The 24,551-nt window shown below is 54.0% G+C and overlaps 3 protein-coding genes across 5 annotated transcripts in view; 1 reads left to right on the top strand and 2 right to left on the bottom strand.

Moving 5' to 3' along the window:
• The window catches only part of BIN3 (bridging integrator 3), a 47,524-nt gene extending 45,359 nt beyond the window's left edge, over window positions 1–2,165 (top strand). The window contains exon 9 of the mRNA XM_007961907.3: window positions 1,295–2,165. Within this exon, the coding sequence (XP_007960098.1) occupies window positions 1,295–1,441 (147 nt within the window). The 3' untranslated portion in view covers window positions 1,442–2,165. The remainder of the gene's footprint in view (window positions 1–1,294) is intronic.
• Window positions 1,471–17,339, bottom strand: CCAR2 (cell cycle and apoptosis regulator 2). Of its 3 annotated transcripts, none has more exons than XM_007961905.3 (21): window positions 16,648–17,026; window positions 16,235–16,330; window positions 15,888–15,979; window positions 15,370–15,461; window positions 15,045–15,159; window positions 14,745–14,874; window positions 14,157–14,253; window positions 9,679–9,798; window positions 8,510–8,732; window positions 8,320–8,433; window positions 7,821–7,984; window positions 7,231–7,402; window positions 6,915–7,145; window positions 6,580–6,816; window positions 5,308–5,452; window positions 5,094–5,176; window positions 4,380–4,526; window positions 4,137–4,248; window positions 3,852–4,040; window positions 3,510–3,715; window positions 1,471–3,237 (listed from the first exon to the last, which is right to left on the bottom strand). In XM_007961905.3, exons 2-21 carry the CDS (start codon window positions 16,290–16,292, stop codon window positions 3,193–3,195), a joined length of 2,772 nt encoding a protein of 923 aa, XP_007960096.2. In that variant the 5' UTR covers window positions 16,293–16,330; window positions 16,648–17,026; the 3' UTR covers window positions 1,471–3,192. The 3 variants fall into 3 exon arrangements, with proteins under 3 accessions (XP_007960096.2, XP_007960095.2, XP_007960097.2); XM_007961904.3 differs by lacking the exon at window positions 16,648–17,026 and adding an exon at window positions 17,224–17,339 and having other exon boundaries at window positions 2,407–3,237; XM_007961906.3 differs by lacking the exon at window positions 16,648–17,026 and adding an exon at window positions 17,224–17,339 and having other exon boundaries at window positions 2,407–3,237; window positions 7,240–7,402.
• Window positions 17,340–17,907: 568 nt separating this feature from the next.
• On the bottom strand, window positions 17,908–22,472 carry C8H8orf58 (chromosome 8 C8orf58 homolog). The gene is given in 8 exon segments (XM_007961901.3): window positions 17,908–18,766; window positions 18,769–18,857; window positions 19,404–19,510; window positions 19,734–19,846; window positions 19,966–20,074; window positions 20,216–20,356; window positions 20,707–21,185; window positions 22,307–22,472. Coding segments are annotated over 8 exon segments (1,206 nt in total). The 5' UTR covers window positions 22,347–22,472; the 3' UTR covers window positions 17,908–18,638.
• Between the last annotated feature and the right edge of the window lie 2,079 nt (window positions 22,473–24,551).

Genomic DNA, 24,551 nt, shown 5'->3' with positions numbered 1-24,551 from the left:
GGGCCTGTGCCATCTGTAGGCAGCATGAGACCTAGAGCCTTATGCAGGAGGGGTGGGGACTTCTCCCGACACTTGCTGCTGCAGTGAGGGCTCCCTTCAGCCGCCCCATTGGGTTCACGGGAGACCTGGCCCTGCCCCTTCCTTACTGTCACCTAGGTGCTGCCCTACACCCTCCCTCCTGTTGCTCACAGGAGGAAGCCACAGGGTGCCAGGCTCCCGCATGCCCAGGTTGGAGCAGATGGGAGGCCAGGGATGCCCTGTAACCAGGCAGCATTGCTGGGGGCTGTTGACTGCCTCCTGGGCCCCAGCCTCCTCCTCGCCCGCCCGGCTGCCATTAGTCATGGAGAAGTGAGCATCCCCGGTGACTCAGTGCGCAGTGGCTTGGGCAGGGAGCGGCGGGTAGGGCAGCCCACCCCCAGCCCAGAGGTGACAGCAGTGTTGAGACCAGCTCACTTTAGCTCCCCGTCGGCCAGCAGAAATCTCGCCTCAGAAGTGTCAGCCGTGGGTCCCTGCCCCACCTGGCATTTCCCACAAGGTCCCCTTAGTGTCTAGAGCTCCTCCTTGTGTCTAGAGTGCAAAGTGTGGAAGCTTTCAGGAAACTGCATGTGTTCATTGGGTCATGAGATAGAAACTGAGGCAGAAGTGGCCCCTGTTGTCTGTGGAAAAGCCCTTGTGAGAACTGACAGGCCTCCCCATTCCTCCACCTGCCCCACCCTCGTCCCTGTGTCCCTTCCCACCCCGGTTCTGGTGCCTCCCTAGAGGGAGTGAACCTGGCCTCTGAGCTGTCCCCTTGGCCACACAGCTTGGGCCATGAGCAAGGGTGGGATGCAAGTTGGGAGGGAATGGAAGGCTAGACGGGCATCCCCTTTCTCGCCTGTGCTTCTAAAGCTGGCTTAGGGCTTTGGGAGCCACCAGTCTACCATACCCTCTTTCTGCCATGGACAAAAGCCGTGGGTTCTCCCCTAGCTTACAAAAAGCAGTAAAACTCGTCATGGTGCCCAACATCCCACAGTTGCCCTAGGAGGCCCATGCCTTCCTGCACCTGCTGCTGGGGAAACCAGTCGCCCAAAGCAGGGGCACCTCCACCTGCAGCCACTGAGGCCCTGTTGCTCCCCGGCTCCTTTTGGTTCAGTCTTAGCTAGAGCCTTTCCATGCCCTGCACATTCCCAAAGGCACACTGCTACACAGCTCCAGAGGGGTGAGGGCAGGGGGTAGCAGAGGAGTGTGAGCCTCTCACCCTCTGAAGCACATGGTTTCCTGGAGCCAGCATGTGCCAACCCGCCGCCTCCCCCAGGTTGTGTACTACTCGGAAATGCACAAGATCTTTGGAGACCTGACCCAGCAGCTTGACCAGCCAGGCCACTCCGATGAGCAGCGGGAGCGGGAGAACGAGGCCAAACTCAGTGAGCTCCGGGCCCTCTCCATTGTGGCCGATGACTGAATCCCCGTCACTCTTGGACGACTCCTGTGACACGGTCAGCCTCGCTCGTCCTTGCCCTTCTCAGGGCTAACTGCTCCTCTCACAGGCTGGGGACAGAGGTGGCCCTGGTTCACTTGCCGGCCCTTTGCAATGAGTGACTCTTCCTGAGCCTGGCACCAGGATCCCTAGACAGGCCGCCATCTCCCCACTCACAGCCCCAGCAGGTAAGCAGTGTAGACAAACCCTTGGGGCTTTTTTATTTGGAAAACCGTCCAGCATGCATCCTGGCCCATGGCCTGAGCAAGCTGCAGCCCTTCTGAAGCCATGGGCTTTGTCGGCTCAGTTGGGGGTCTTAGCCCTGCATGCATTGTGGGCATCAAATCTACCTCCAAAAGACCCATCCTGGGGAGCCCTCTGGCCCCTCGTTGCCTTTTCACTTAAAAGCCTCTTTTTTCTGGGAGAGGCCCTGAACCCTGCCCAGGAGAGCTGTTCCTCCACCCTGGCAGGCCCTCAGCCAGCTTCCCAGCAAGACAAAAGCTACCCTCGTGACTTTGGGACCCAAGTCATTGGGGTTCCCGAGGTCACTGAGAACTGTTACCTCGGGACCTCAAACTGTCAGTGGAACTGTCCCACCACACAGAATGTCCCACAAGAATTCGCAGGTCTCAAAGCAAAACAGTGGGTTTGTGTCTCACCTGAGTATTTGGAATTTTATTTTTTCAAGTAAAGTTTTCAATGAAATGTGCACATGGTATTGTTATAACTTAGGGCGAGCAGGGGAAATTCTCTTCCAGGGCCTGCTGCCCTCCGCTGCACAGCAGCACCCTCCAGCAGGCAGCCCAGCACGCAGGGGTCTGTGTGTGCCTCCCCGGCCCTGCCCCACCTTTTGGAGTGAACTGCACCGTGGTCCAGCAGAGATGCTGGGCGGAAGGGCACGCACGCAAGCCTAGGAGAGGAGTAGGAAGAGCTGTGGAGGACACGCTCGGTTTGTTTTTGACTTTGGTTTATTTAAAAAACAAGCCAAAAAAAAAAAAAAAAAACCAACTTTATATACAAAGTCAAACTGAAACCACGGATTATGGAAAGAGGCAAGAATTATGGGTAACAGGGGAGAAGGCTGGGCCAGAGCCAATACCACATTCTGAACACAGGAGCCACGGGAAAGAGGTGCTGGTTTCTTCTGGCAAATCTGGGGTGACTGGAACACAGTGTTCTATTGGCAAACCCAGCCCAACACTGAGCACTTTCTAGCATGGACTCCATTCCCGTGATGGCCAAGGGAGACCCTTCCCCCAGGAGCCTGCATCTGGAACCTAGCAGAGCCTGTGCCATCCGGAGGAGGGGTTGCTTAGCCCCAGCCAGGCTCCACGTCTGTCTCTTCAGTTCAGTTCACTGACATCAGACCTTGTCACACACTTGAAAAGCCTTTTTCTCCCCTGTCTTATTCTAAACTGGAAAAGGACAGGAGAAAGTCAGCACAAGACTAAAAGGGCCCCAGGAGAAATACCAAGGTTGAGGGCAATATGACATTCTAGGGGTGCAAAAGATGTTGTATTTAGTTGTTAACTGGAACCGGGGTTCCTCACACATCCATCCCATATAGCACAGCCCCCAGCCTGATGGCCTGCCGTCCCCTAGAGGCTGAGCATGGGGTCAGCCACCCCTGCCCTGGCTCCCAGGTCTCGCTCCCGCTGCTTTCTGGTACCGCAAGGGCTCCAACTTTGCCGAGCGCCACCGCTGCCCTCACAGGATGGCAGTTCTGTGTGAGGCCGTCAGTTGCTAGGTGCCGGCTCCTCTTTCTCCACCCAGCTGTCAGCCTGTTTGAAACATGTACCCAGAATCAGGCCTGGCAAGGCGATCTGAGGACTGCGGACTGTCTCCTGCTGGGAAGCTCCCGCTGCACACTGCTGACTGCTCAATTCCCAGAGAACCTGCAACCAGGGGCACACAGCCTGGCAAGCGACGGAAGGAAGAAGCTGGTGCCTGCTGGCCCTCTGGTCACTCCGGACATAGGGGCAAGCACCCTTCCAGGGGTTTCTGGAGCTCAGGGAAAGGAGCTGTGCTGCCTCCTGGTCCACTCCCACCTTACCTTTTCCACCACCCGCTGGATCTCCAGCTGCAGGGGGGTCAGGCGCCTGCGGAGCTCCTGCAGCAGCCGCTGGAGCTGGCTCTTCTGTCGCTCCGCCATCCGAGCGGTCTCCTCAGCCTCCGCCAGCCGGGCTCGCAGCTCCTGCATCTCTGCCGCCAGAGTCTTATTCGTTACTTCAGTGGCTGAGAAACGGTTATGGCTCTCCTCTGCGAGGTGGAGGAGGAAACAGAGGGACGGCTGCTCCATCAAGGCCCAGAGCATAGGGCAGGGCCTGAGCCTAAGCAACGGGTTCCCTACTGGTCTGCACATGCCCCCGTGGTGGATGCAGCCCCAGGCCCTCACCCAGCTTCAGCTCCAGTGTGTGGATCTTGTTCTCTAGGTAGAGCCGGCCGCTGTCCTGCTGTTCCGCGCGCTGCAGCAGGCTCCCCACGTTGATCAGGCTGCCATTGTGGGACACCAAGGCTTTGTGTTCCGTAGGGGCGGCACCTGGCTTCGTGCTCTTCCCAGAAGGGGGCAGCAGGTCCAGGTTTCCTAGAGGGAACCATGAAAAAGATTGCAGGATGGGGTCTCCGGAGAGGGCAGCCTGCCCTACCCGTGCCCAGGAAGGCTGCAGGGCTCAGGACATACCAAAGAGCACCTCCTCGGGAAGGCCACCATCCAGGCCCTCCTGGCGGCTATACTGAAGGCTCCGGTACTGGCAGATGTTCTGGGTCACCACCCTGCTGACCAGCTGCTTGGCCTGCAGAAAACACACCCCCAGACACCTGCTGACCAGAAGGCCCAGTCCCCGACCCTGGCCATGGGCAGGAACCTGGAGCAGGAGTAAGTGCAGGCCTGTGCCCATGTGCTGAGGCAGAAGAAAGAAGGTACCTGCTCTGCACTAAGCCGGATCCCAAGGGTAAGGAGGATCCTCTCCAAGTCTCGCCGGTGCAAGTAGCCACACCAGTTGGCATCAAAGAACACAAAAGCAAGCAGACAGTCCAAGGGGAGCACAGCAGAGGGATCCAGCTCCTTGGGCTGCAAAGAAAACAAAGATGAGCAGGATTTTCAAATAGTTCCCTCAGTGGCTCTATCGCCCAGGATTCAGCCTGTTCAGAATCCAGTGGCTCGGGCCACATGCAGTAATGCATGCCTAAAGTCTCTGCTACTGGGGAGGCTAAGGCAGGAGAATCACTTGAACCCAGGAGTTCGAAGCTGCGGTGCACTATGCTCATGCCTGTCAACCACTGTGCTCCAGCCTGGGCAACATAGCGAGACCCCGTCTCTAAAACACAAAACATCAAGCAGCCTGGCTGATGTTCATCACACCCAAGCCAGCCTTCCTCTCTGGGGCACTTTCACAAAAGCTCCTGTGCTCCTCTCTCAGGAGAGGATCAAATACCTCTCTCCCATTCACCCTGACAGACACTGAAATGTTCTCCTGGAGCCTATGAACGTGTCCTTCCATGAGCCAAGGACCACACTGTGTGTTGGGTCCATCAAGAAAGGAAATCACTGGTAAGTATCCTTCTCCCAGGAGTGTGCCGAAGGCCTTGCCAAGCCTCACCACCACTAAGGCCCAGAGAGGTGGAGAAGAGGCCTCACCATGTCCTGAAGTGAAGAGAATTCCATCTCTGACTGGTTTGAGGCAACGGACCGGACCTCCGAATCCTCCAGCTTTGCTCCTGCTACAGAAAGCCCAAAATAAATGGAGAGCAGGGCCCATCCAGCTCCACAGTCCAAAAATTAAAACCAGCTTGGCCACAGGTGGAAAGCCACATCCCGAGCCTGCGAGCTCCCCTCTCACCACTCAACATACCAAACTCCTCCTCTCCATCATCCCTCAGAAGCAACAGTTCTGGGTCCAGGGCCATCTCACACAGGTCCTCGGAAGCCTCGCCCCGGGGTTTTTCTTCTTCCTCTCCCCCAGAAGAGGGTGGTTTGGGCAAAAGCCCATCCTCCTTCTAGGGAGGCAGACGAAGGTGATTAGAAGGAAGGCAGTTACCGTAATTACCAATAGTAATCATGGCTGACACCTGAGTAATAAGTATGCCCCAGGCACTGTATGGAGGGCTCTAGACACCACCTCATTTCATGTATTTAATTTCATTAAGTGGAATTCAGAGCATACCAGGGCATCACCAGACACCTGGGCTTTTTCCCTCAGGAGTTGATCTTGGTCCCACAAGAAATTACATTTATTTGATAGTATTTAAACAAAAAACAGCTGGGCACGGTGGCTCACGCCTGTAATCCCAGCACTCCTGAGGTCAGGAGTTCAAGACCAGCCAGGCCAACATGGTGAAACCCCATCTCTACAAAAATACAAAACTTAGCCAGGCATGGTGGTGGGTGCCTATGATCTCGGCTACTCAAGAGGCTGAGGCAGGAGAACCGCTTGAACCTGGGAGGCAGAGGTTGCAGTGAGCCGAGGTTGCGCCACTGCACTCCAGCCTGGGTGACAGAGCAAGACTCCATCTCAAAGAAAAAAAAAAGACTAGTATTTTAGAAAAGGTTTACAAATTTTATTGTTTACTTTTTTTCAAGAGAGTCTTGCTCTCTCACCCAGGGCGGAGTGCAGTGGCACGACCTCGGCTCACTGCAACCTCCACCTCCCTTGGTTCAAGGATTCTCCTGCCTCAGCCTCCTGAGTAGCTAAGAATACAGACATGCACCACCACGCCCAGCTAATTTCTGTATTTTTAGTAGATACAGGGTTTTACCATATTGGCCAGGCTGGTCTCAAACTCCTGACCTCGTGATCTGCCTGCCTTGGCCTCCCAAAGTGCTGGGATTACACCCCGCCTACAATATTTTCTAGTTAACCATCAGACAATCAAAGCACCCCACTCTGCTAAGGATTCTCAGTGACTGGGGTTTCTATGCTGTCAGGCTCCTCAGCCATGCTCCCTGCACTCCTCTGCGCCACCTTCCCTTCCACTAGGTGTGCCACTTACTAGCTGTGCGGCCTCAGTGCGTGCTGAGCAAGGGAGTGGGGAATGAGCTAGGGCACAGGAAGCACTCAGAGCCCAGGGTGAAGATGCATGGTCATGGTAAGCACTACGACAGCCTGAGGTGGCAGGGTACTCACCAGTGGGGGCTCTGACTCGGCAGCCGGGCCCTCATTCTGTGCCTCATCCTTGGGCTCCTTGACCACCTCCTCTTTGATGGCTTCTTCCTCCTTGGTGGCTTCCTCCTTGGCCGCCTCCTCCTTCTCAGGTTCAGGTGGGGACACGACCTTTTCAGGAAGGCTCAGCAGCATCTTATAAACCCTATAGCCAAAATCCCTCTGGAGCATCTCCAGAAACAGCTCAGCCAGCACCATCACCTGACGGGGAGGTGGCACGGTCCATGAGCATCAGGAAGAAAGACTGTTCAAGGCCCACAGATCCCAGCCCATAGCCTCCCCAAGACTCTGACACCTGCCTCAAAAGAGATCCTTTCTTTTGGCCTCCGATCCTCCACAATCCCATGGAGGGACAGGTTCACACAGCCAGGGCGTGCAATGACAGCAGGTTCTAGCGGGGGTGGAGGGGCCTCTGGGAGATCAGTGTCCGTTTCCTGCTGTGTGCTGGCCTCTGAAGTTTCTGCATTCCGTCTAGAAGTGTCTGCTGCTTGCTCCAAGGTGTCCGGTGCCTGTTCAGTAGGCTCCATTTCCTGTGACAATAGCCAAGATGAGACCCTCTGGGTCCCAGGATCAGGCCACCTATATCTCCCGCTGCTGGCTAAGGCACAGCCTTACCCCTAGTACCTCCTGGGTCGAAGGAGCTGCCTCTGCAGCTTTCTGCTGGCACAGGGCCTCCCACTCCTCCAAAGTAGGCATGATGGTCCAGACGTCCGGCAGGTACACCACCACTGTCTGGAGCCGCCGGGGGGGTCCCGGCTGCAGGTACTGAAACTCGGCAAAGCGCCACCTACATATAGCAAAAGGAAGTACCAACTTCGTTACTGACAACTCCACGCAGACACCACATTCACAGGCAAGGGCTTCGGTTTCCAGTCAGCACTCAATCAGCACATACTGCGAGCCAAGCTTTGAAAACACAACAGCAAAGCTACAGACCAAGTCCTCAAGAAATGGTCATGGGGAGGCCGCAACCATACAAGCACCCTACAAGGTGTGAGGACAACTTGAGGGTCTCAAGTGCAGCCTGGGGCTCAGCCGGCTTTTGGCATACACCCCACCCTAGCCTGAGGCAGCAGAGGGGGCAGGAGCGGGACTAGGGGGCAGAAGAGAGCTAACCAGCAGAAAGGGGCAGGGACTGGGCCTCCCCAACAAAACCTCCCCAACCTGCTGGGTTGGTACAGCCGAGGCTCAGGAAGCCCACTCACCACTTGGTGCAGCCACTCAAGTCAATGCCGGTCTGGGCCTGCGCACAGCGGATGGCGGTGCGCACCAGCACCTGTGGGTCAGCCTGGGGGTCGAGGCCATCCAGGGAAGGAGACCATTCACCCCCAACCAGCACTGCCTCTTCTTCTTTTCTGCCCAGCAAAAACTGCAAAAAGAGATCAGGGATACGAAACAAAAAACTCCGTTACCTGGGTCTCCCACTGCAGGGCAAGGCTGCCGCGCATCAAGATGAAGGGAGCAGGAAGTGGGGAAGTCCATCACACAGTGAGGTCTCTATCTGCTAACATGAGCCAGCCACCTAGCTCTCTCTGACTAGTCAGAACAGCTCTGAGCTGTACCTTCCTCCTGGGTAAAATGAGGGGCATTCGGCTCCGAGATGCCTCGTTTCTGTGCATTCAGGAACAGGAGCCAAGCACTCAAAACATGACAGGTTCTGGACATTACCAGTGAATGCATCTCCTCCTGCCCTCCAGCTCTTACCTTTATCTGCTTCAGAGGATGCTCTGGCGTCTCCCTTGGCTCAGCCATGTCATCCACAAAGAGCATGCAACAACGATACAATTCCTCCAACCCCGGGGAAGAGAGCAGTAGTACCTGTGCAGGAGGAGACACTCAGACCTGCCTTCAGCCTCCAGAAATCAGGTTAAGTGACAGACACCTGTCAGCTTACCTTGGAACTATAAGCGGGGTCACTGTCTGCAGGGATGGGCTCAGCACCAGCATCTGGAGCTGCCTCCTTTTCAGAAGAGACCTGGATCCGGCTCGGGTGATGGAGGGAAAAGGGTTGGCTCAGAGGGAAGGCTGACAGCCAACTCAGATGCACGGACAGAAAATCTGAGGGGACCAGGAGGCTGCGGTAACGACGCTGGAGTTCTAGAAAGTCACAGACGGGGCTACAGGAAGACAACAAGGGAATCCAGACTGAGCAAACACTAAAAATTACAAATGAAACCATCAAAGAGTTTAAAAAATGGGCAAATTTTTTTTAGTCTGAGAAAGAACTTTTGAAGTAAGGCACCTCTCAAGAAAGCTAGATCAGATCTGACCACTTAACTTACAACCTCTAGATGGCAAAAGTCAAACTAGGAAAGGGAAAAAAGAAAACACTTATAATACAGGACAAAGAAATGGATCACTGCCTTAATATAAAAGAACTTACAAATCAGTAACAAAAAGTTCAAAAGCCTAAAACAGAAAATTGACATAATAGGTTCTTAAGAGAAATACATAAGAATTAAAAGCCCATGAAAATATGCTCAATCTCACTTATAATTAAAGAAATGCAAATCACATTATCATGTGTCACCAACTAGACAAAGATGAAAAAGTCAGCTAACAGTGTTGGGAAAGGCATGGGGAAATAAGGATTCCATACCCCACTGGTGGCAGCAGAATGGGCACAGCCTCTTCGGGAGAACTAGCAATAGTTATGGAAGCTTAAAGCAAAGCCTTTGAGCCAGCTGCTCCATTTCTAGGAACTGATCTCAACAAATACACAGGTGTAGGTAGAAGGATGTTCATTCCAAGAAAATTTAGGATAGAGTGCTAGTGGAGAACTGGTTAAATAAATCATGTTCATCCATTCAATGAATACTGTGTAGTTGCCAAAAAAAAAAAAAAAAACTGGATCTAATAAATGTTCATATGAAATAAAATCAAAAGTACATTCAGCGAAAAGGCAAACCACCAAACAGTATGTACAACAGGTTTCCATGTGCTTTTTGTTTTGTAAGAAAAGGCTGTGAGAACACACATATGCACTTGCATAGACCCCATCTCATTTACATGAGAAACTATTACCAGCAGCAAGTCTCAGCCCACCTCAGCCTCGCCGCTCACCTGTCCACAGTGTAGGGAGTGAGGTGGACCCGGTAAGGAGGCAGGTCATGCCTTGGCTTCTTAGCACCCCAGGGCTCTCCAGCAGCCCGCTGTTTGCGTTTCTTGGAGTCATAGTCATCGCTAGAGGTTGACCCATCACCAACAGTAAGAAATCACATTGTTATATGTATTCAATACATACTGAACCAAAAGAATTGGAAACAAGCACAATCCCTCACATTCAATACATGGAAAAATAAGCCATGCCAACAGCCATATGACAGAATGTTACAAAGATATTAAAATGGATATTTACACTCTTTTAATAACATAGAAAAACATTCCTGTTAAGCAAAAAGCACACTCTGCAACATTGTATACACAGTAGGCCTGAGCTACTGCAAAAGCAACTTTAGAAGACTGAAAGGAAATAAAATATTAATGGTGGAAGCCTCCAGTAAGCTTACAAATAATTTTCCATTTTTCTGCACTTCATAAATTATAGTTAACATGTTTTTTTGAAATGAGAAAAAAACTCATTTCTCTTTTAAAAACAAGGGATGCATATATGAATCCATGCTATGCATTCTATAAAGTTTATTAGAAGAGACAGTTACAAGGTGCCTGTAATCCCAGCACTTAGGGAGGCCGAGGTGGGCGGATCACTTGAGGTCAGGAGTTCGAGACCAGCCTGGCCAACATAGTGAAACTCTGTCTCTACTAAAAATACAAAACAGTAGCCAAGTGTGGTTGCACATGTCTGTAATCCTAGCTACTCAGGAGGCTGAGAGAGGAGAATCACTTGAACCCGGGAGGTGGAGGTGGCAGTGAGCCGAGATCACGCCATTGCACTCCAGCCTGGGCGACAGAGCAAGACTCTGTCTCCAAAAAAAAAAAAAAAAAAAAAGTGACAGCTACAAATCCTTAATAATACACATTAAAGTCATAAAAACACTCAAATCATTTGCTCCAATAGTTCCACTCTTGAAAATTTGTCCCAAGAAAGTTAATTCAAAAGAAGAAGAAGAAAGGCTATACATAGTGAAAAAATAGGAAGCAGCATAAACAGAGTAAAAAACCAAATACCCAAATTTTTATAGTAAATAAAAACAATCACGCAGCCATTAAAACACTCAGGATTATGCTGCAATATGGAAAACTGTTTATAAATACACAAAAATAATTTGAAGTCTAAGATTAAAATTGCAAAAAGCATACACATGTATAGATTTAAACTAGAACACAGGAGAAAAGAGTGGCAAGAGATTTTCCTTTTTTTTTTTTTTTTGAGACAGTCTCGCTCTGTTGCCCAGGCAGGAGTGCAGTGGCGTGATGTCAGCTCACTACAACTTCCGCCTCCCGGGTTCAAGCAATTCTCCTGCCTCAGCCTCCCGAGTAGCTGGGAATACAGGTACCCACCACCATGCCCGGCTAATTTTTTTTTTTAGTAGAAATGGGGTTTCACTATCTTGGCCAGGCTGGTTTTGAACTCCTGACCTCAAGTGATCTGCCTGCCTCAGCCTCCCAAAGTGCTAGGATTACAGGTGTGAGCCACCGCACCTGGCCTACATATTTCTATTATTTTAATTTTATATAATAGCATGTACTGCTTTACACATTTTTATAAGTCACTACAGTATTACACTATAACTACATTGTAAGTGCAATAGATATGGGTACAATAAATAAAAATAGCTGAGAAGAAAAAACCTTTAGACCATTCATTATAAAGTACCAGACTGATAAGGGGAAAAGCCCCCATATCACATGAGAGAAATAAAATCAACTGTCATTTATCTGTGCCTCGGTAACTGAGTTGATTGTATTTACCGGAAGGTTTCTGTTCTGCCTTTTAGACCTGCCTGGGTCATTTCCCTATTCATCACACCCCAGTGACTAAGCTGAACAGATTTATCATGAGGCCTGTTCTTTTCTGTTGGCCTGGGTCACTTCCATGTGCATGAGCATCTGCATCCTAAAGTGGCCTGATTCTCAAGCCCCGATGGGATGTCAGTAGCCCGTGTGTCTAATAGAAGACCCATGCCAAAGCCGCTGTGACAGCTTTCCAGCTCACAGTAATGCCATTGGCCTCTAGCTAAACTGTTATGATCCACTCAACGGTGTACACTGTGTGGCCACTTTCCTCCCCTTCCTGTACACTGTCAGGAGGTCATAAGGCAGCACCAGGGGTTGACCTCTCAGGACCCACAGCAGCAGAGCCCACCTGGGTACACCTGTCTAAAAACCGCAGCTCAGCAGTAGCTGCTCAATAAAGACATTGTTCTCTGCATCCCAAAGCCAGGAATTCAAAATAAAGCTTGGCTTCCATGCAAAACATTAATGTGGTTGAGTCCTTCATAAAAGTTGCAAAACTAAATAAATAAAAGTTACTCCCCCAGAATGACCTACTTTGTACCACCCTTGGCCCCACTCTGCACATTCTCTCTACTGACCGATGTTAATATAATATCTCCTTCCCAATGGTGGTATAGGTTGAATATCCCTTACCTGAAATGCTTAGGACCAGAAGCGTCCTGGGTTTGGAATGTTTTTCAGATTTTGCAATATTTGCATTATACCTACTGGCTGAGCATCCCAAATCCAAAACTCCAAATCTGAAATGCCCAATAAACATTTCCTTTGAGCGCCATGTCAGCACTCAAAAGTTCTGGATTTGAGAGTATTTTGGGTTTTAGGATTTAGGATGCTCAACCTGTACATCCTTTCTGTAGAAGCTGTGACACTGAAGCTAATGGCCAAAGTAATACAACAGACCTTGCATGGGTCTCAGCACATCCAGGACAATCAAATGCAACTGACTAGAGAAAGCCTGAAATTAACCCTAAAGCAGAAAGTCCACAGCAGTCACAGAGCTTCACCCAGGCTACGCTGTCTCAGAAGGCACCTGCTGTGATTTTGTAATGAAGCCTTTAATAAACTCACACAATGTGAGAGGTAGAAGGTCCTTGGAAACTTAGGACCAGGAAGATGCACAGGACAAGAGAAGTGGGTAAATGCAAAACATATACCAGCCACTGGATATACTTATATACTTATGAATATGGTGTCTACAATGGAGAATGGGACACAGGGTTTCAAGTAGTGGAAACCCCATGGCAAACAATCCCAAAGCTTCCCCCTAGTTAGAATTCACAATGGTGAATTCCCACACCTGTAATCCCAGGGCTTTGGGAGGCTGAGGTGGGAGGATCACTTGAGCCCAGGAGTTCGAAACCAGCCTGGGCAACATGGCAAAACCCTTTCTCTGCCCCCCACAAAAATAAATAAATATTTACTTATTTTTTGTAGAGATAGGTTCCCAAAGCACTGGGATTTATAGGCATGAGCCACTGCACCCAGCCTTACAAAAAACGTTTTAAAAAATTAGTCAAGCATGGTGGTGCACACCTGCAGTCCCAGCTACTCCGGAGGCCGAGGCAGGAAGATGGCTTGTGCCAGAGAGATCAAGGCTGCAATGAGCCATGATCACGCCACCACACTCCACTCTGCGTGACAGAGCAAGACCTTGTCTCAAAAAAAAAAAAAAAAAAAAATAGGGTTAAGGGTTACACGAGATTTCCCATTTGTCAAAATTGTCAAGATTTGTGCATTTCAATCTACGTAAGTTCCACCTTAGATTTTTTTTACCTTAACAAAATCAAGTAGGAGCAGTGAGTAGATGGAGGTAGAGATGAAAAAGAATGGTAGCTGATACTTGAAGCAGCTGGGTAATGGGTATAAGGTTCCTCATACCTTTCTGTTTACCTTGCATATACTAAAATTCTCCACTATGACAAGTTTAAAATGAAGACAGAACTAGAACAAGTCTTAAATCAGGCTAGAGCTTAACTTTTAGAGGTATAAGCAAAACACTCAGGGAGAGTGAGACTGAGGAAGGAACATGTGAACTAGAGAGAGGACAGGACAGCATGCTCCTGGTGGTCCCCAATGCTACAGATGAGACAGGATCACCAGAATACCCTAAAGGCCCAAATCAGCCATGCTTGCTCCACACATGGCTGAGAAAGCTACCTGCATGTCCAAGGCAGAGTGCAATATACACCTTCTAACAGCATACTTATGAGAATAGTGTCTATAAAAGAACATTTTAAACAACTAAAAGAGATACTGCAATGTTACTTTTGACAAGTTACTATTGAGTTTCCATTCCTGTCATCTCAACTTAGGGACTAGAAACAAAAGAGTATTTAAGAAATATCTCAACATGACATTTTCAAAGATGAACTGTATCAACTCCCTACTTGCTAAACCACTGTATAAAATTCCAATATTTTTATATACATTTCAGTGTGTCCACATACTTCAGAGAAAAGGGACTAGGATCTAGCTGCAGGCAGAGAATGTTAGTGGTAAGCATAGCCACCTTCCAAGCAGTAGACCTGGCTTCACTTCCTGGCCAACACAAAAAAATAGTAATAATAAAATGAAGAGAATGTTAGTGTCAACAAGTGGCCAAAAAAGGGACATCATCCTCTTACCTTCGGCCCTGATCCAACCGTCCATGAGGGCCCCGGGCAGGAAATCTGTTCAGGTGGCTCAGGTGAAGTGTGTGGGATGTCTGGAAGAGACTCAGAGCTGCAGAAGGGAAATGACTGGTGACTCAAAAACCCTAAAAACCAGCCGGGCGCAGTAGCTCAAATCTGTAATCCCAGCACTTTGGGAGGATAATGCGGATGGATCACTTGAAGTCAGCGAGTTCAAGACTAGCGTGGCAAACACGGTGAAACCCCGTCTCTACTAGAGATACAAAAAATTAGCCAGGCGAGGTGGTGAATGTCTGTAGTCCCAGCTACTCAGGAGGCCGAGGCCAGGAGAATGGCTTGAACCCAGGAGGTGGAGGTTGCAACAAGCCAAGATTGGGTCATTGCACTCCAGCCTGGGCAACAGAGCAAGACCCCATCAAAAAAAAAAAAAATTCCTAAACACCTATCCAGATCACCCACCTTTCTTCCAGTACACAGAAGTACCCACCTCTATGCTAATGGACTTTCAGCGACAACCTGAAAGTCCATTGATCCAGACTACCCCATAAAGCCACACTCAACAATAGTGCCACTCGTACTCACGCTTCTGAGGAAAGAGTGGGGGAATCCGGTGAGGCTGGAAGATCAACTGAGGCTGAGCTCCCAGGATCCCTTGCTTCTGGCCCAGGGCTGCTACATGCAGAAGGGGAGGTGCTGGGGACTTCAGTAGGGGCTGCAGAACAGGAGCCAGGAAATTCAGGGGACCCCATGGTTGAGGCACTCACTACCTTGGAAAGATGCAGTCCCACCCCCTTGAGAAAAGTCAGGGTTTTGCCCAGCTGTCAGGCACAGGGGCTTCCATCCCTCCCCTTTCCAATGCACATGCTAAGGAGAGATGAATACCTGATTGGAGAGTGTTTGCACCTTGACAGCATTCCAGGGCACTGCCTGGCCTGGGTTGTATGCAGCCTTCACCAGCACCTTCTCACCCAGCTGGGGCAGCCGGCCCTTCACCACACTGCCAGCACACAAGCCAGGAGGCCCCGTTAGGAGAGGGACCCTGGCCAAGCCACCCTGACTGCCCCATGGGGCCTTTCCATCAAGATTTCCCACACCTTGCACAAAAACAGCAAAGCAATGGCTTTGGGGAGGGGGGTGGGCAATCCCAGCACGGTGACAGAACGGAATCCAATAAGCATTTCCAGTAGGGGACCAACCTCAAGCCTACCTTAGCTGAAAAAAGACCTCTTCATCCACAACCCCAAAGTAGTCATGCAAGCTGGTAACAATACCAGTGAAGACCCGCTGTTTCTCCCCACCCTGTAAGAAAAGGGAGCAGTTGAAAAGTAAAAGAGAGGAAGCTGGACAAAATCACACTCTGCCATGAAAGTCTCATCTCAACCCACACCCCTGCTCAGCGTACTGCATCAAGAGTTCACACAGAGTGAAGTACAGGTGTGTGGTGGGCATACGCCATCATTAAGGGTCGGGGCATGTTTGAGCTGGTTCTTGACCCACAATCTTCTTCTGGGACTTCCAGTTCATTAATTCCAAGACGTATACTAAAGATTTCCCTGGAGCGAGAAATGAAGATGCCCCAGTCTGAAGGCTATCTGGGAAACTCCACATTACTACTACCAGGAGAGGGGTCAGGAATGATAAACACTATTATGTAAGAGATGAAGAGCTCCAGACCTCCATGCATCCAGTCCCAAGGGCAGAAACTACAAGGGATGCCCAACCTACCTGAAGGTGCCTGGCATTCTGGGACAGTTCTGTGGCCACAGGAGGAGTGAGCAAACCAGGAGGAGGGCCCAGAAGAGATGTTGAAGCTGTGCCTATGGGGAAAGAGAAGCAATCTACAGGAACCGCCCCTACCACCTTAAGCACTAGAGTCAACCAAAGGATGTGGTAAATCCAAAGGCTACAGCTCCAGCCAGCTCCTCCACAGGGCTTCACTGGCAACCACGGTGGGAATCTCCTGTTTTCCAGAGGAACATCAGCAGCAAACTGCTCTCCACCAGGGAAACCCCAAACTAACTCCACAGCACATACTTCCCAGGATGAGGCCAGGTAGGGAAAAAAGTGATCACCTGAGAAGTTGCGTCCCCCTGGAAGTGGGTTGATCCGCTGGCGCTTAAACTGGGACATTGGGAACGCTGTCCTCTTTCAGAGTCGTGGGGAAAAGCCTTCAATCCAAAAAGAAAGAAGTTAACAGCTCACACGGGAAATTTCCATCTATACCTGGAAAAGTGGAGAATCTTAAGTAAGGATATTAATGAAAACATGGAGGTGGGTAATGAGAATGAATGAAGGCAATGGATGGAGAGAATATAGAGAAGTAGGAAATGGAACAATAAATTACATTGTTTCAGTTTGCCCTCACAATAACCTAGTGGTGGGTCATATTGTCATGCTGTTTTACAGACAAGGAAACTGGTGCTCAGAGAGATCAAGAGACTTGCCCGGGGCCACATAATCAAGTAGTGACAAAACTGGTACTCACACCCAGGCCACCCAACAACTTAGCGCTCCTCTCACTATGCCACGCCACCCCCAGAGTAGTTGGCGGGGTGAGGGGCTGGAGAGAGCCCCGATGACATTCCTTCATTCAAAAACATCCGCCAAAACCCTCCACGCAGGGCCCGGAAAAATGGAGGAGGCCGGTGCCGGCGAGGAGATGGTGTGAGCCCTCTCCCCGGAAGCCCGACCCGTTGTTTCCTCGACCGGCTGGTGGGAAGGCAGCTCCCTGGCCGACCGAACGCGAAACCGGCTGCGCGCCACCCTCCTGCTCCCACGCTCCCGGGCCCTCCGCTCCGGCCTCAGCAGCCGCCAGCGCCAAGTCTCCCGGCAGGGCCGCGGCGAGGCCACCGAGGGAGGACTGAGGCGCGCGGTTTCTCCTCCTCCCGCCCGCCCCCAAGGCCGAGACCGTTGCCAGGGAGACGGGACTTGCAGTCCAAAGAGGGGCTCGGCCCCTTCCGCGCCCCACGCATCTTCGCCGCCCGGCCCTCGCAGTCCCTCGGTCAGCGAAGGGACGGAGGGGCGAAGGGGCAGAGGGGCGGCGAGGGGCCCCCTAACCCACCTGCGGGCCAGGGCAGCGACACCGGGGGGACAAAGACACCCGGAACCACCACAGCCGCTGCTGCCGCCGCCACCGGAAGCGCCTCTCCGGAAGCGCGACCACTGGTCGGAAGCTGCCACTCTCCCGGATATGGTCCCTCCCTCGTCTCCGCCGACCTCTCCCTTCCCCCACGCCGGCCTGCCATCCCGCGGCAACTGGGGAGCGGAAGTGCGCCTTCCCGGATCGGATGCGCGTCAGGAAGTCGCGCCTCGATAGTGTCCTCGCTAAAGAATCCCATCAGAAAAGAAGGCTTCGGATCATTGGTTCCGGAATCTAAGGCAGCGGGAGCTGGACTACCCCAAACACAAGGAACCCCCGACTGCTTACCACGCCCGCCTCCCTCTGGCAGTCGAGACTGCAACAGATGAGGAAACCAGCCCCTCCTGACTGGAGGAGGAGGATGCCTATCAGTGGCCATTTCTAAGAGACATTCCTGTGTCTGACTCAAGCCAGTGACCCCCATGCCTATAGCCAGTCAGGAATCAGTGCCCTAATTCTCAAATATGAAATCTAAGGGGCCTCAATGAAGTGGCCTGCTCAAAATCTTGCCAGAGATCTGCCAGTTTAGTCCTCATTAGCAATCCCATGCCCCCCTTATCCCTCCAGCCTTGCTTTCCCCGTTCCTATTCACTTAACGTTTACAAAGCACTTTGAGGCAGTTTAATCTCACTTTATCCTCATAACAAGTCTGTGAGGTAGGTAGGGCAGGCATCATTATTCCCAGCTGGAAACTGTGGCTCAGAAAGGTTGATTTAGGGTCTAAAAACTAGTACAGGCATCTGGTTTGAGTTAGGGCCTGTAAACGCTAGCACGGGGGAGAGAAGCTGAGCACTGGCTTTGAAAGTTATTCTTCTGTTCCCAGGTTGTCCCTGATCTTCCTCATTTCTGGTGCAGTCTTCAGGAGTCTGGGGCAAGACTCCATGCAGAGGCAGTCAAAGCCACACCGTTCTCTGTCCCAGGGCTGCCAGCACGGCTCTGAGGCAGAAAGCTCAGTAACTGCCCACTGGGGAATAAAGGTCAGTTCCATCCTTCTGCAGTGACCTCCCCCAGAATATCAGCCCTTTGGATGCATTATTTCAGAAGAGATGGTTGGATCCAGCCAGCTTGCAACACTGACAGTCACACAGAGATATGCATACCATTGTGCATAAATACACATCTGCAACATGCTGGGCCCAGACAGGTCACCGTGTCAAAAACACTCCATGGACACCTGATAATGAGTGAGTTCACATTGTGGAAGCCCAGGGATTTCTGGTGAGGAGGAACAGCCCTGGAGCTGCCGCATCTTGGGGGCCTCTCAAGAAACCAGGGCTCCTGACCAGACTGCTTAGAGGAGAAAGATTCACCCTCCACTCAAGAGAGGAGGGCAGGCGTCAGCAGCTTTTCCTGGCAATGTGGAGAAGCAGCAACAGGGCAAACGGCGAGGAAGACTTCACAGCAAGTCCCCTCCACCCAGGGTCACCAGGTGCACCGAGAGGTCTCAGCCTACAGAAAGGTTTTGTGCTCGTTGTTTCTTAACCACTAATGACGGCATAAAGGTTTTCCGGTGGGGGCGGCACTGAGGCCTTTCAGGGAGGTCCCTGGACTCGATCCTGTGGAATAAAAAGAAGACATTAGGCTAGGAAGAGAAAATAAAACTAACAATGGTCCTAGAGTTGAGAAAACATGATTCATCTACTGGCAGGTAGCAGGGTGGGGGTGTGACCTGGGGCTGTTAAATGACTTGGTACTTCTTACCCCTGGAGAACTATTCGGTACAAGCCCCGAGGCACGATGGCCTTCACTCACTGTGAAATCCTTTGTGCTCCACCTTGCTCTCCCCACAAACCTGGGAGGTGGCCTAAATGTCAGCATTGAGGGTGAGGGGTTGCTAAGCTGGGGTTAGCAGATTTCCCACATTCTGGTCCTGGCTGTCGCTGACGTGTGGCTTTGGAAAAGCAACTACCCCCATCCGCACCCAAAACCCAGCCTCCTTATCTGCAAATAGGGTGTTTTAACTACTGTTTCTTCTAGCAGCCCCTCCCAGACTGCCTCTCAAGTTTCGCGGGGACAATACTGACAACTGGCATGACAATCTCTGCATCCTGGCTCATCAGTCTCCTCTCCGTGCCCTAACCTGGGCTGGGCACGGGGCTCACCTGGGGTCAGAGCCATCAGGAGGGGCAGGGGGCTCAGGGTGGTGGTGGCTTCTCCGGCAGATCCGGTTGAGCAGGACCTTGACCTTGTCCCAGTGGGAGAAATCCCGCTGAGCAGAGGAGGAGGGGTCACCAAGAGCCCTCCCCACACTCAGACCCCCAACCAAGCTCCCCGAGACAGCTGTCACCACAGCCAGGATGAGTCGCCTGCTCCAAACAGGAATCAATCCTGTCATTTTCCCAGAGTTGCTGACCCCCAGGATGCCCAGGCATCCCCACCTCCCCTCCCCCCACTCCAGCCCACCACCTGCCCCACATACACCCGTCCCCTACCTTGTGTCCCTGGGAGGATGGCAAGTGGTACGCTGGCTCCACTGGGGTTTCTGGCAGCCTGGGAGGGTTGGCGCTGGGCACCTCCACCTTTGGGGGTGAAGCAGCCTTTGCCCCTTCAGAAAAAGAATCAGGTTGGCCAGGGCCAGAAGACACCTCATCAAGCTTCAGCTCAGAGGACCTGCTGGTGGGACCCCAGGCATGCAGGACAAAGGGCGACACGATGGCCCCTCACCTGTCTGCTCTGTCTGGCTTAGCAGCTCCCATGGCCGCTGCCCCCCATTACCTGGGGTGTGTAACGGGGACGGTAAAGGGGCTCGGGCTGACTCCTCCTCACCGGGATCCTGTGCACAGGAAAGACAGGTGATCAGGGCCTGGTTAGAGGGGTGAGGCTGTTCTGAGGGCAGCCACAGTTCCCGGGGTCCCATCTGTCCTCTCCCTCCCCCACTCGCTGGCCCGACTACCCCCACTCGAATCTCACTCACCCCTGGGGGCCTCTGGATCTGCAGCTGAAGGTAGAGCTGCTGGAGCCTTGCCATCTGCTCCAGCACTAGGCACAGGTGTTCCAGATAGCGAAGACCCTGCCCAGGGAGGCAGGCCCAGGCTCCAGGCCTCAGGCCCCCCACCTGCGGGACATTGTGAGCTAGGGGAGATTTCAGTCAGGCTCCTTTCCTATCCCAAGCAGCCAGGCTGGGCTCAGCCAGCAGATAGGAGCGGAGTGGGCCCCGAGGAGGAACACACGCAGCCAGCTTCCCCACTGCCCAGCGGGCCATAGTGCCAGGCAGGGCCCGTAGCTGCCCAGCTCCTCTGCGGAGGTGGCCACGCACAAATGGAAGTGGGGTGCAGCAAGAATCTAGGACACAACCCAGCAATTAGGGGCAGGGAGTGCCGCACCCCGAGAGAGAGCTCCAGGGAGAACCAGAGGAGCTAGGCTGTCCATCCCGCTCTTAAACCCAGCCTGAGAGTGGGCACTCACCGCCTCTTCCTCCAGGCCTGCCTCTAGGTCTGTGTCTGCCTCCATGGACTCCGGTTCCCCTGCTCCAAAAAGGGGTACTTCACGCTCGCACTTGCTGGGCGGCCGCAGGCAGCAGTGTTGTCCTGACAAGCTAGCGGGAGCTGTTGGGAGCCGGTGGGAACGCTCCAGCACTTGCCCCAGCTTCTGGCTGGCCAGGAGCTGGTCTACATGGGCCGGGGGCTCGGGACCCCCTGAGGATTCAAAGTCCAGGGAGTCCTGAGAAAGGCCCGGTAAGGCAGCCAGGGGGCTGTCCCCAACTGCCATCTCCACTCCTGAGTCCCGGGAAGCCAGTTTGAGAAACAGCGCCTCCCTGTTGACACCTCTGAGCTTGTCACCTCTCTCCCAGGATGAGCACCCGTGGGTGGCGTCCGGGATCCGTCTGTAGGTGCTGGTGACTCCAGGCACTATGCAGCCCCGTGCCAGGCCCTCGCCAGGCCCATCTGCATGGAGAGTCAGCGTCAGGCTGGGCAGGCCACCCCCAACACCCCCAGCATTCCTGATGGCTGGCAGCACTGCCCCAGGGAGGAGTGTCCTGGACCAGTGAGGAAGGGTGGTCACTGGACAGCCATGGGCCGCCCGGATATGGCCCCAGCTATTTGGGAGATGTGTGGATGGGATTCCCTTCACAACAGTTGTTAGCGACAGGGAACCCGTGCTCTGAGCTCTGTGGTAGGCAAAGCCCTGGTAGGCCACATCCATCCATCCCTTAGATGGCCTGCGCCTGCACTTGCCACCTAGGATCAGCCCACCATCTCCCAAGTCAGAAGTGGGGAGCCACAGGCTCTTCCGCTGCTCCCCAAGCGGGAGTAGGACTGTGTCCAGCTTCAGGGAGAGGGGAGAGGGTACAGAGAGGAAAGCCTGGGATCCAATCTGCTCTCTGGGGGCCCCTGCGGCATCAGGATGCCAGGTGAAGTCTCTCCTGCAGCTCACGGGGAGAGTGATAAAAATCACCGCTCTAACCGATTTGGGTTTCTGTTGTAAGTGAGGAATAGTGAAGATTTTATGAGAAGTTTAAAATTAAAGAACTAAAGTGAAAGAAAGGGACGAAGGGACAGCATTAGCACCCCCTCACTGTCACCTCCGCCAGGCCCTCTCGCGACGAGGCGTCCTGGCGGGATGAACGGTACAGGAAACAGGCCGGGGGGAGCGGCGACGACCTGCGGGGCACGCGGAAGCCGGATGCCAACCCAGGCCCCTCTGGGCAAGGAAGTGGGCTAGGAGGTCACTGGGTGGGAGAGGGGTCCGCAGCCACGGAGGGGGCTGGGGCGCGGGCGGATTCCCACATCCTCAGACGGAGCGGGAAGGTGAGGGAAGCGGAGCCGGAGGAAGTGGGGCGGAGGCGGTGGCTGGTTTAACGCCTGAGTCCAGAGGGGCTCCAGCCTGCACGGCGTCCCCTGATGACCGCCTCTCCAGAGGGAGGCGGTGAGGGAGGCGCAGCGGGGCGGGCGCCGCCCGCCGGGTGCGCGGGGCTGGGCGAGGAGCTGAGAGAGGCTGCCCGGCTTGGGGGCGGGAGGCGGCTCCGGGGCGGGGGGCCCAGTCAGCCTGGGGGTGGGCGACTCACCCCGGCCGTCCACGGCGAAGGCGCGCCGCCGGCCCATCATGGCCCGCTCCCGGCCCCGGCCGCTGCAGCCTCCCGAGGATCCCGGCCCGAGTCCCCGTGGAGCGCGGGCAGCTCAGGGCGCGCGTCCCGTCCCGACCCAGCTGGGCGCGGCCCCCGGACACTCCCAGCGGGGCTGGGGGGCGGAGGGCGGGGCGGCGGGGGGCGTGGCCTAGGGGGAGGGGAGAGGAAGAAGGGAGAGCGAGACGAGGAAGGGAGGGGCGAGGAGAGGGGAGGGGCGAGACGAGGGAGGGGAGGGGCGAGACGCGGGAGGGGAGGGGCGAGACGAGAGAGCGGGGGCGAGACGCGGGAGGGGAGGGGCGAGACGAGGGAGGGGAGGGGCGAGGAGAGGGGCGGGGCAAGACAAGAGATGGGAGGGACGAGGCGAGGGAGGGGAGGGGAGAGGAGGGAGGGAGGGGAGGTGGGAGAGGAAAAGGAGGAGAGGGGCGAGGAGAGGGAGGGGAGAAGTGAAGCAGAGTAGAGACTCGAGGCAAGGGAGGGGAGGGGCGAGGACAGGGAGGGGAGGGGAAAGGAGAAGGGACGGGCGAGGGAAGGGGCGAGAGAAGGAAAGGGTGGGGTGAGGCAAGGGAGGGGAGGGGCGAGGCGAGGGAGGGGGTCGAGGCGAGGGAGGGGGCGAGGCGAGGGAAGGGGCGAGGCGAGCGAAGGAAGGGGAGAGACGAGGGAGAGGAGGGGCGGGGAGAGAGAGAGGAGGGGCGAGGCGATGGATGGGAAGGGCACCAGGTGGGGGGTTGCAGGTGGCGGGGTCGCCAAGAATGGGCATACTCGGCCAGCACCTCGAAGGCCCGGACTGGGTGGCGCCCCCAACTGTGGCAGGAGCCAAAATAAGGGTCCCGATCCGCTGTTCTGCGAGGACCCGGCCCCGGCCTGGGGACGCCGTCTGGCTCGGGGCGCCGGGCCACCCGGCTCCCCAGGTTCACAAGCAGGGTCTGTTTTCCTGCCGCGGACTTACAGCCGAGGCTGGCTGGAGGACCAGACAAGAGCCCAGAAGGAAATGGGAGCCCCACGTGCCGGCGGTGGGAAGAGCCCTGACCAGGACGCGGGCACCTGGTGCTCCCCAGCCGTGTGGCTTGGGGCCAGTCCCTTGGCCGCACGGAAAGCTGGGCGATAGGAGGGGAAACGATTCCTGCCCACCGGGAAATCCTTTACAACTGCAGAACATGCGTGTGTCCTTGGCTAGATCTGAACCCCCTCCCGGTCCCGTGCCTCTTTCTCATCCCTGGCTTCCTAAAGCTGGGGACTAGTTAGGTCTCAAGGTCTGGAAAGACGCGAGTCAGTGGGGAGCCGCCTGGAGACTGGGCCAAAGTGTAAATGTCCCCCTGTTCCCACCTCACCCCGCCTTTGGCCCGTGGGATTCCACCCCTCACTCCCCATCCTAAAAGGAACCCAAGCAGCTACTGAAGATGAGAGACAGCTTGGTGACCAGACTGGGGCTGGTGGCCTCTAAGGAAGGCGCCTCCTCCAGAGGGAGGGGACAGGACTGGAAAAATCCCAGCAGGACCCAAATCCCCCGGAGGCAGATAAGGGAGCTGGCGGACGTGCAGACTTGCACCTGGACCTCTAGGGGAGGGGGGAGGCTGGAGCCCGAGCCACTGGAAGGAAGTGGCTGTTAACTGGGAGGTATAAGACCGTCTGTGCATCCCCTTCCCTTTGCTCCTTTCTGGAACCAGTCCCCAAACACCCACTGCAGTCCCCAAACACCCCTTTATCAGACAGCCACAAACTATCAGATTTTAAAACTTTATAAAATGGGGAAACTGAGGCCCATGGCCAAGCCCTGCGCAGGCCGGCTGAATGACAGCCAAGTGCCGGAATTGCTGGCCATGTCTCAACAGAGTCATGTTCAAGCCCAGGCCCTTCCCTGCTAGCCACGGGTCCTCTGGGTTGCCCCCTCCCAGCCCAGTCCTCCTAGATAGTACCCATTCTGCTTCCCACAGGCAGAGAGAACCAGAGTGGTGGGCCTCCAGGAACTGCCTTATACAAGCCCAAGAAGATGTGTGGCATCACACTCACTGCCATGCCAGAGCCCTGCCAGCCCTCCCTGGTTAGGAGGGAGTCCAGACTCCCTCCAAAGTAAGAGGGTGGGGGAGGGAGCCTTTGCCAGATCGCGCCCTGAATTTGGAGAATGTGGGGCAGGATTCCAAACAGTCTCTGTGGTGACTCTGGGGCAGGAATGCATTTGGAAACAGGA

The sequence above is a fragment of the Chlorocebus sabaeus genome, chromosome 8 (genome assembly GCF_047675955.1).
Source record: "Chlorocebus sabaeus isolate Y175 chromosome 8, mChlSab1.0.hap1, whole genome shotgun sequence".
NCBI lineage: Eukaryota > Metazoa > Chordata > Mammalia > Primates > Cercopithecidae > Chlorocebus > Chlorocebus sabaeus.
This window is presented reverse-complemented; position numbering and strand designations above follow the sequence as displayed.